The sequence below is a fragment of the Mastomys coucha genome, unplaced genomic scaffold (genome assembly GCF_008632895.1).
Source record: "Mastomys coucha isolate ucsf_1 unplaced genomic scaffold, UCSF_Mcou_1 pScaffold21, whole genome shotgun sequence".
Classification (NCBI taxonomy): domain Eukaryota; kingdom Metazoa; phylum Chordata; class Mammalia; order Rodentia; family Muridae; genus Mastomys; species Mastomys coucha.
In genome coordinates, this window is record NW_022196904.1 from 127,596,581 (window position 1) to 127,607,735 (window position 11,155).

General features: G+C 44.8%; 1 protein-coding gene across 1 annotated transcript in view; it reads right to left on the minus strand.

The window, feature by feature from the left end:
• Tcerg1l (transcription elongation regulator 1 like) overlaps positions 1-10,344 on the minus strand; it is a 183,019-nt gene extending 172,675 nt beyond the window's left edge. The window contains exons 1-3 of the mRNA XM_031388667.1: positions 9,606-10,344; positions 7,256-7,402; positions 6,345-6,525 (exon numbers count right to left, since the gene is read on the minus strand). Of these exons, the coding sequence (XP_031244527.1) occupies positions 6,345-6,525; positions 7,256-7,402; positions 9,606-9,938 (661 nt within the window). The 5' untranslated portion in view covers positions 9,939-10,344. The remainder of the gene's footprint in view (positions 1-6,344; positions 6,526-7,255; positions 7,403-9,605) is intronic.
• Between the last annotated feature and the right edge of the window lie 811 nt (positions 10,345-11,155).

Below are 11,155 nucleotides of genomic sequence, written 5' to 3' on the forward strand. Positions count from 1 at the left end.
TGGAGAGATCTTTAACGATATGGAGCCCTTCAAACATATTGCTTCCTCAGGGCAATAAAACTCGTGAGATTTTTATCTTTGTTCTTGTCTGTGTAATGTGTCTTTTCTCTGTCTTCGAGGCCTGCTTTTAGTTTTTTCCTTACAAGTTTTTGTCTCTGCCTTGTCGAGTGCTCAGTCAGTTTCTGTCTCTTTTTCACTTTGCTCTTTTCCAGTTGGGTTGGCTGAGATTCTTGAACATACAGTTTGACAACAGAGTTTATTTTTGTATCACCTTTGATCATTATCTCTCCAAATGCTTTTCATACCATGTGTTCTTCTAGGACTTCAATCACACATATGTTAACCATCTGATGTTATCTCTCAGCTCTAAGGATGCGGGCTCCATTTTACCACTTGCATCCTCTCTGAAATGCAATTTCCAAGGGTTTCTATTATTCTATCCTTTAACTCCTTCCTTGGCTTCTTCGCATCTATTTGTGAGCCCATCAAAGCCCTTTTCCATCTCAGATGTTATAGTCTTCTTAATATTTCCATGACATTATTTCCACATCTCTGATGAAATCCTATACCTGCTCCCCCATCAGGTGATTAATATGCTAATCAGTGTTGTACTGAGAGTTTCAGTCTGCAGGTCTCTGATTCTCCTGATTGTTTCTTGATAGATGAATGTCTTGCTTGATTTGCAAGTCTCTTACCAAAGGCTAGCCCTTATAAGTAGAAAATGCCATTCATGTGACTTCTTTCTGGGGAGCATTGCAGCCCTTATGTCAGGCTATCAGCATGGGAGTCAAGGTTAGTATACTCAGGAGTTGACCTGGACTTGGTCCCTGTTGTCACTTTTGCCTGCATAGGCTTCAGATTCCCTTCACAGTGACTTTTCCACAGGGCTTTGAGTTCTGGGATACCTGGTCATCTCTTTCAGCATTTGTGTTCCCACTTATGGCCATGTACATGCCTATACCACAGAGGGGGCACAACATGCACCTTTCTTATGCTACCTAGGGGGTGGGGCCCTGGTCCAGCTTCAGCCTTAAGGAACCTTGTGACTAGTTGTGTGTTTGGAGGTTTCTGACAACAAAATTTGAGCTTCTGCATTTCAGTATAGCTTAGAGCATTTTGCTCACTCCAGTGACCAAATTACAAATATTCATATCTATCCACTGTTATTAACCACAGATGCTGGTGTCTGCAAACATGCTGAAGCCTGACTTCCTCATTCGGAGTTCCTGTTATAGACTCATTTCTTAGGAGAGGAAGTCCAAAAGAAAACAATGAAAGTATACAATATGAATGCTTCCAAATGTCTCATGTTTCACAGAAGGCTTCTAACGTAGTGGTGGTCTCATAATTTGAAATAAAAAAAAAACATAAGCTCAAGTCATATTTCTTTTTCTTAAAAAAAAAAGATTTATTTGTTTATTTTATGTATATGGGTACACTGTTGCTGTCTTCAGACACCCCAGAAGAGGGCATCAGATCCCATTACAGATGGTTGTGAGCCACCATGTGGATGCTGGGAATTGAACTCAAGACCCCTGGAAGAGCAGTCGGTGCTCTTAACCGCTGAGCCACCACTCTAGCCCTCAAGCCATATTTCTTAAAAATCTCATTTGGTAATTGCTGGGGGGAAAATAAACAGAATCCATAGGACATACTCCTAGTCACCTTACACTCAAAAGTAAACACAGCATAAATGCCACCAGACTAGAAATGGCAAAGCAGAGAATAACAAGAAAATAGAAATCAAAGTGCCAAAATCATATAGAAAAATATAAAGTGTAATGTACACTAAGCTTCATTTTGAAAGGCAGATATTGTGCTTTGAAACAACCTGAGTGTAAAAAAAAAAAAATTCAGAATCAGAAATTGTGGGTGGAGTGACGGCAGCTGCTGTGCCAGGGAAGCCGCTTTCATATGGACCGCCCCTTGTAGCTCTGAAAGAATCTTTCCCCACCTGGGTACCAGCATGGCTTTCTGGTGAGACATATTTATTCAACAATTTTTCTCCTACTCTCTTAACATTTCTCGACCTAAAGAGCAGATCTAGTGGTGTGGGATGGACTGAGCTAATGGCCATGCCCCTTTCTCAGCTCTCCTACGTGGTGCTTCCACTGTGGCTTGAGTGTGACATGACCTCCAGAGGCTCAGACGTTTGCCTCCATGATGGAATGTACGCCCCCCTACCCACCCCAAACTTTGAGCCCAAATACAGCTCTCCCTTCCCCTAAATTGATTCTTCTCAGGTATTAGGTCACAGCAAAAAGAAAAGTGATGATTATACCGGGCTTTGGGGAGCAGAGATGCCCTTCCTCAGCCTACTTAACTCTGTGCTTTCCCTTCATTTATAGGAGGTTGGGGCATCAGGATCTGTGCCCATCGCCTTCTCTGAATAGGGGCTTCTTTACAGAGTCACTATGGCACAGCAGACATGTTTTCAGAGCGTCTTCAATTGGGCCTCCTCCTTGGTGGTTGTAATCACCGTGTTTCAGAATTGCCCTTGTGCCTCTTTCTCATTTCTTCTGATGGTCTTCCGCTATGGCCACTCATATTTTATTACGGCCCTTTCTGATCTTCTGTGGTTACTTATTTATTTATGCATGTTAAATCTTACTAAAATTTGCCCTACCCGAAAGGGTGACCAAGTCCTGTGCAAAGCCTTTCTTCTGCATCTTCGGGATCAAAGGATTCTGATCAGAATGTTCCATGCTGCGCTCCTGGGCTTTTTTCTTCTCCCCCATCTGCCTCTCACACCAGTTGGGATGACACAACGAGTTTGGGTGGTGTACATTTGTGTGGACTTGGGCTTTCTGATCTCGGGCTAGTGGCCATTACTATAGATGGCTCTTAGGCGAATCTCCAGTTTCCCTCCAGACACTGTTTACTTTGTGTCTCTACAGGACAGCAAGTGAGTTAATGATCTTTTCCCACTGCTTGATGCTTTCAGCCTCAACTATTTTATTTCTGAGTAATGTCCTGACATGCTGCCACATCCTGGGGAATCACCTGCTCCATAGAGGAAGAAGACTGATGGAGAGATGACACGGGCACCTGCTGCAGCCTGATCAGGAGGATGGTCCTGGTCCCTGACAGTTTCTTGCCTGCCTGCTTCCTACTCTGAATCAGCTGGTGAGGGGCTGGGAATGAAGGAGGCTTGGATTACTTCTCAGTTAGGCCCATTAACACCATCATCAGGGACAATTTCCACTTAATTATTGCCACCACAGCCCTTGCTTTCTACAGCTGTGACTTTGTGCCTTTGCATGCTGGATCTACTGGCCAGTGAGAAGAAACTGGCATCCTAAGCACCTCAGCTTCCCAGCATGGAGCCCTGCTTTCCTAGAGGAGGTGTGGATCCATCAGAGTGGGAAGACATTGGAAAATCTCATGATCCCTTACCTCTCAGGGATGTCTCTGGCTAAAGAGGGCCTGAGCCTTGTCCCTACTGTCCATCTAGGTTCCCTATTGACTCCTAAGCCCAGCCTCACTTACTTGCCTGTAGTTTCTTGCTCATCATTATCTACTGCTTGGCTTAGCAATCTACTCTGCCTGCCCTGAGGCAGCACCCTAGGCTTCCCTCAAGGTGCCCCATCGTTTCTAACTATGTCACATGATTTTGACCTGTTTTCCATTCCCCCAATAGACTGCATAGCCGAGCTCTCATGGCTACCGCCTCTTATGGTTTGCCTGGTGAGCAAAGAAAAGGAGACCAACATCAATCATAACTTCCCATATTTGAGGCAGCCGAGGCTGCTTCTAGCTCGGAGTGGAACTGCAATCATGCATGAACATGGTTTATCTAAAAAGTGAAATCCTTTGTAGTAAGTCAAACTTCAGATAGCTTTCCAAGCTCAGTCAAGTTGAGCTCATATGAACTGAACCTCTGAAATTACAGTTAACTCTTAACCAGCATAAGTGAGGGAGATGTGACATTAATCTAAGGCTCAGCTTTCCTCACCCAGCACTCCATCCTCAGTAACCTCTCGCTAGGCAGCCAATAGCACAGTTATTCAAGCTGCTTGCTAGGCATGCATCACTTGAGTCTCTGGCATGTAACCTTCTACTGTCCCTCAAATATCAATGCATGAATGAACAGCACTTAGAGAATAATATTACAAAAAAACCACTATCCAGCCAAGAAAAGTAAAGTCTTATTTCAGTAGCACTGTTTAAAATGTGAGCTTAAGACTCACTTCTCCTGTTCTCTGGAAATTCTAAAGATGCTTCCTTGACTACTTTGAAGGTAATCAATAAAATATATCTGATCCTAAGGCCACTGAATTCTGAATAGAAAACATGTATAACAAAGTTGGTAAATATGATATGTCAATCATATACTATTTTATAATGATATACTTTATATTATGTGCTTAAAAATGTATATGATCATAATCATGTATATTTGTATACTATAAAGTGCAATGCACATTAAATATAATATCCAAAATTATCCACTTATAAGTCATAAAATGTAATTGTTTTAATAACAACCTATCTGATAATTTACAATATATGCTTTAATAAATTTAATGCAATTTCTAGCTTTCATGTTAAAATTGAAGTGATATATTTTAAATTTTAACTGATGTGGGAATTAACTCTGCTTTTCACCTTTTCTTGCTCCCTCCCTAGTGCTGGGTTAGACAATTAATAACACATAAATAACTTCTTACATATATTTTCATCAGGCATTCAGTTTATTCTTTTCAAAGGTGAATAATTTCTGAGAATTCTGAAACTTATTAAAAGGTCAAATTTAGTTGTGCAATTTAGAAACTCCCATCTCAAGCAGATGTATCTGACTGTTAGTCACTTTGGAAGACAGGTCAACATTTTCCTTGAGATAAGTCAAGCCTCAAGTGTTGGATTCAAAAAAAACAAAAGAGAAAACCTGGGAAGATTAAAAGCAAAGATTTGACTAATTGTGGGTAAGATTGGAGTGAGAGATTACTATAACATTATGTTTGTAATAAATACTTTGTTATCTTTTAAGGGTTACTAACCCTCAAATCAGAAAGTGTAAGATATGTGCTACATCATAGCAAGTAAGCAATCGGAGAAGTTATCGGTTTCTCAGTGCTTCCTGGGAAGACTGTGGAATTCTGAGAAATGTCTCTATGGTCTGCTGCTGTGAGTGGGAAGGAGAAACTCCACAGATGGACTAGGTGACTTTACCCATGCATCGAGAAGTATCAACCTTCCAAGAGTCATTGAAAATCACAGCACACTCATATCATATGACATGTGTCATCAAGCTATCTTTCACGACTATTAATGCAAATAGAAAACATGAAACTCACGCTATGAGATGTTACAAATACGTGTACACCTGTTGTTCCATCAGATCTCAATCAATCAGCAATGCATAATGACAAGAAATGAAGGCACTTTTCAGTCAAGAGTCACAAAAGCCTGTGGGACCTGCTGCCTTGTTCTTCCTGAGTTATTGCTAAACAAGAGTCCTTGCAAATTGGAATAAATATGCAGCCAAACAGAGAAGGAAGTAAATGCATCCCCCACCCTGGTGCTGGTATCCACAGGAGCAGCTTCTTATTACTAAATTTTAGAGACACATATTGAGATAAGCTTGGTGGGTAGGAAATTACAGAAAGATAATGTAATTCTGCAGTCATAAAATATTCCATAATGGAAGGGGCTGCAAGACAATTTTGGCACCGGCAACATTTGCTTTTGTAATATGATCATATGTTAAGGTGATTTTAAAAAAATCAATTTAAAAATTCATAAGATGATTTTATTCCCCTGTTACAATGCAGGTTTATTATGCAATATTTCACCCATGGATTGTTTGGGATGGGGTGGGGGGGCTATGTTACAGACAAATGTTCTATCAGGTCATTTGGTTCCAAAGATAGAGCAAAGCTCATCTTCCTAGTGTTTCTTAATATGTCACTACTGTCACCTGTGTTGACAATGCAAAATACACAGAATCTATGCCTGTACCTGTCCCCTGCAGACCCGCAAGCATCCTTGCACGCAGCACTCCAGACAATCAGCATTGTTAAAGATGATTGTTTAACTGGTGTCCTAGCTCACAGTAACAGAAAACATAGTCCAGTCATGAAAGCAGAACATAGCCAATATTATCTAGGACCCTGCACAAATCCCCCAGCTACCTCCTCATCTTCATGACCCTAGAGCTAAAGAGCATCAGCAGCTGGTGACCGGATTCAACCATTAAGCAAGATTCACACAGTGCTATGGCATCCGTCATAAGAGAATTTGCTAAGAGAATTGTGTCATGAAAGTGACACTTGGTTTTTAAGCTGACTTATGATTAACACAGACAGGCACAGAAGTCACATTATGGTTATTTAGACACTGACCTGGTATCGGTTGAGCTGCTAATACCACAGTAGGGAGAGGCCTGGAGGCAGGAGTGGGCCTGGACAGAGATGGAGTTACTTGGTTTGCCAGAAAATGAGTTTTTTCATGGCTGTGGAAGAGTCCTGATTCCTCGGGGTATATCCATGTTGAGTCCAGAGCAAAGGAATTATTAAAAAAGATCTGTCCAAAACAAAGGCAAGCAAACATTTAAAATAAAGCACTTGGTAGAAAGTACAGGTGTATGCTACTGCTCACTGGTCAAACAGTGGGCATTACAACTAGGCATGTTGTAGAAGTGTGGATCTAAAACTTAAAAGAAAAGGGTTGCTGTGAGAAGCCAGAGAAAGGCTTCTAGCTGAGACTGGGCTAATCTTTTATTGTCAGCCTCGCCAGTTCAGCCCAACAGCCCGGTGACACACTAAAGAATCACACAACGACACCACCACTTTGTGTGGTAGAATAAGTTAATGTGTTATTCCATCTTTCACAGGCAAGTAAGTAAACGGTACTCAGAAAACTTGAATTCATAACCATCAGGAAGAAGAAGAAGAAGAAAGTGAGAATCATGAGAAAAACGCCTTCCCAAAATGTAAAAGTTTCACTATATAATGTTTGAGAGTAGGGTTTGGTCAATGGTTATAAATTTTAAGGCTGAAAAAAAAATCTGATTCAGAAATTTGGTGCTTTTTTTCAACAGAACCCAACCCATTCATTCAAGTTATATCAAAATTATCCCTATCTGCAAATGTCTTTGAACAGGCCAGTCTCGTCCTGAAATGAGCCTTCTCTGTACTCAAATAGCCAATCTATTACAATTAGAAAAGGCATAATGTCTTCTGTTAACATGGTGATACCTAGTAACTTATCAATTAAAAATCCACTTATCCAATTAAATTGCTTGCACTTTTACCTTGTAATTAGGTATCCTCTTATCTATCCAGCTTTTCCCAACAGGAGGTGACAGAGTAGAAGGACAGACATGTGGGAAAAGGGGCACCAACTCCACAGCCGAGGAGGGGGCTAGTCCTATGGACGGAGAATGACCACCAAACAGCCACTGGGATGCAAAATTTTAAAAGAGAGAGAGAAAAAGAAAGAAACATCAGTCTGTTTTGTACCAAAAGATGCTGGAATAACTGCTATGATAAAGGAATTTAAAGTATAGAAATTTGATGAGAAAATTATCTCATTTCCAATCAAGAAATACCATAACCATTTATAAATTTCAAAGAAACTTGTGAAAATTGTATATCTGGATCATCATAAAAATTATCATTTCAGTCTCTTTGATTATTGGGAAAGAACTTTCAAGATAAGACCATGAGAGACACAAAGGTACTTCCACAGTGTCTGGTTGCATAGATACCTAGACGAGCTAAGTAGGTCAGGAGGCAAGCCCTAAGGTCAGGAATCCTGGAAAGGGATTGGTGGGGAGGGAGTGGATAATAGGAGAGGAAAGAAAACAAAGGGTAGGGGGGCCAGAAAGGATTCAATACATTCAGGACTTATCAAAGGGCTAACAACAAAGAAAGAAAGGAAGGAAGGAAAGAAGGTAGGAAGGAAGGAAGGAGGAAGGGGAAGGAAGGAAGGAGAGAGGGAAGGAGGGAGAGAGGGAGGGAAGGAGGAAAGGAAGAAGGAAGAGAAAGGGAAAGAAAAAAGAAAAAAGGAGTTTCTGGCTTAGGCTGATGGGAAACCATGATGGGAAGGGCAAAGGCTGGCTTTGGGGCCATTTCTTTTGAATTCCCAACCTCCAATCATGGAGAGCACAGAGCTGTAACTCTGTCATCTCCTTCATTGTATCACTTTGTATCATTTCATTTGTCATTTTGAAACTGTTTTAAGGATTTAAGATTGTAACTTTCTCAAGGTTCATTAAAACAAACAGATTCTAGAGCAAAGAAAATGTAAGAACCGCTTGACTAAAGATCTCACTGCAGAATATAAGACAGCACAGAAAGGGACAGACAACTGAGTATGGGTCACCCACTAAAACCACACAGGCATCACCCCAGTAAGGCTGAGTTGGGTGTGACTACTGTTTCAAAGTTACATTTTTTGTTTGTTTGTTCTATGTAAAAATAGCTTTCTGATTCTCCTTATCCTTATTTGGATAGTGATATAGTGGAAAATATTCAAAAAACTAATGCTAAGATATTTTTTTCTGGATTAAAAAATTATTTATTCAGGGAAGAAATGCAGGGAGTTTTTTTTGGGGGGGGGATTTCTTGACATTATGTACCTCTAGTGGTAACACTCTGAAATGGCAGCCCTCCTAAACATGGCAAAAGCTAGCAGAGCTTATCCAATATGATGAGCATCACACATCACGATAGGATGCCCAGTACAGCACGTATCTGTATTGTTAAGCCTAAGGAATAGCTTAGGGGGAGTTTCATGACGTCTTCTAGAAAAACTCACAAGGTGGTACCTGGCTAAAATTAATGAAAAGGTATATACTATGACAGAATGCTCGTTTGAATGCGCTAATGATATCAGTCTCCGAGTTTAATATATGCTATTCCTGGATTCAAACTCATTTGCACAGATAGTGAACAATGAATTTGGCCGAAGCCAAGAGAAAGGTCGAACCACCACACCATCAGTCAAAGGTGCAGTCACTTTTCTTTGCTATTCTAGTCTCTGCATGCCAAACTCTTCTAAAGTGGGATCTAGCTTAAGGGAATTCAGAGGGCAGAAGAGGAATTCCCTCCCACAAGACGCTTTCATGGCAGGATTTCCAGGCTGCCTTCCGTGGCCGGATTCTCTTAAGCACTGCCCTGAATCTATGTGAAAGAGTAGGGGGACCAGATCAGAATCAGAAATAGCTATTGATCTGCAGCTTGCTTTCAAGTCTGGTGGAGACTGTAAAAGTATTAACTTCGAGGCGATGGCAGCCACGGTTGTTGGCTGCAGCGCTCTGCTCGGCGGCGGCGACTTCAGGACTGCGTTCTGGACAGCGCCCGGCACCCCGGAAAGTTGGGTCCAAGCTGTTTGGCTTTAGTCAGGGCTGCAGTGTCTAAAGCGCTCTAATGAGAGATAGGGTAGAAAATACCACAAAAGAAAAACCTGCCAAAGCAAAACCGGACGTCGAAGCATGAACTTTCTTGCCAATGTATGACTGCGCGGCTGCGTCCTGATGGTGTGGGGAACCCAGGACCACCCAGGGAGGGAGAGGCGCCAACCCGAGGGTCAAGGCAGCCCCAGGACAGGAGGGGACCCGAAATACAAAGCCTGGGTGCGATCGGGGCCGGAGCCGTTACCTGTCCGTGGAGCAGGGGATAATGGTGCACGGCGGCGTGGTCTGGCGCAGAGGACAGCGGCAGCAGGGGCAGCAGGGGCTCGCCCGGGGCTGGCCAGCCGGGCAGCCGCGGGAGCAGCGGGGCGGAGGCAGGCTGCGCCGAGGCCAACAGCACCGGCGGGGGCGCGACCCCGGCGCCAAGCCGGAGCAGCCCGGCGGTGCCGGGGACCATCCAAACCCAGGGCGGTGGCGGTGGGTCTGCATTCATCGGCCACGGGAGAGGCTGCCGCCACCGGGGCTGCTGGGGCTGCTGTAGCTGCCGCCGCCGCCGCTGGAGCCTGGCGCCCGCCAGCATCCTACACCCCCGCGCGGGCGGCGGCGGGGGCGGCGGGCGCCCGAGGTGCGGGCCGGCGGCGGCGCGGGCTTCGGAGCGAACTCTCTTGGTTGCGCGACGCGGCCGCTCGCTCCGCCCCTGCCCCGCTCCGGAGCCCCTCCTCCTGCCTGTGCCACCCCCGGGCCTGGCGGGGCCCTAGTCCCCGCCCCCAGTCCCGGACCCCCTAGGCGGGGACACAGCGCGGCACGATGGGGTGCTCCCAACCCAGCCGGCTGATTTTTTCTACTGTGATCCCTAGCCCACTACGTTGTCGCTCTTGGTGGCCAATGGCTCTAGCTGACGGTGCGCACAGCGGGTCCAGGGACTCAAGACTTCGCTTGCGATCCTAATGGCGAGCTGAAGCCGAGGTGGCGGCGCTGGAGCCGGGCAGGTCCTGCCACCCGTGGAGCTGGGGACGCCGGCGTGATCTACCTGGTTTAAAGTGAGTCTAGGGCTCAAAGGCAATACTAGACTGCAGACGTTGACGCCAGCTGGGTCCCGGACCCTTCTAGGCATGTGTCGATTTCTCTCTTGGATAAATATGCAAAATATTTTCCCAAGTCTCTAGAGGTTCACCGTGCCATGAAACCCGAAATTTTAGTACTGAGTCTAACGTCCCTTCCGGATATCTGCTGGTTTCAGCGCCCTCCTTTGCCTCTGCTTTAACCCACAGACTCCCAACCTCTCCCCTCTGATGCAACGCACAAGGCAAGTGGCCTCCTCATCTAGAGGGCTTGGCCTCGGTGAACTTGTCTTTAATCCCTCCGGGCACAGGACTGAGTTCCTTCATGCCTCGCCATAAGCTGCGGTGACGCTGCGCGCAGAAGTGTCTGGGTCAAGCAATATCTTGCTCCACTCGTTCCACGCGGAGCTTCCTTCCTCTCAGCCGGCGCCGGCTGAGGAGCCAGGCTTTGCGCTGATCATAAGCAGTTTCCGCCAGGCGGCGCTGGTCCCAGCCCCATGTGCTGACCTAGCTTGCGCAGAACACTGGGTAGACTGGTCCGATGCCAGGTCTCCTCCATCAGATTCTCTGACATTAACTGGCAGTGGCTTCCAGCCCCAGGCCAGTCCTGGACAGTTCGTGCCGACAGCAGGGCACAGACTTCCACGTGCTAAAGAACCTGAAACCCTAGGCATCCAACCTTATGACCAAGCCCTGCTTAAAAGCGCTTGACAAAACTTCAGGTACCAAGCAGATG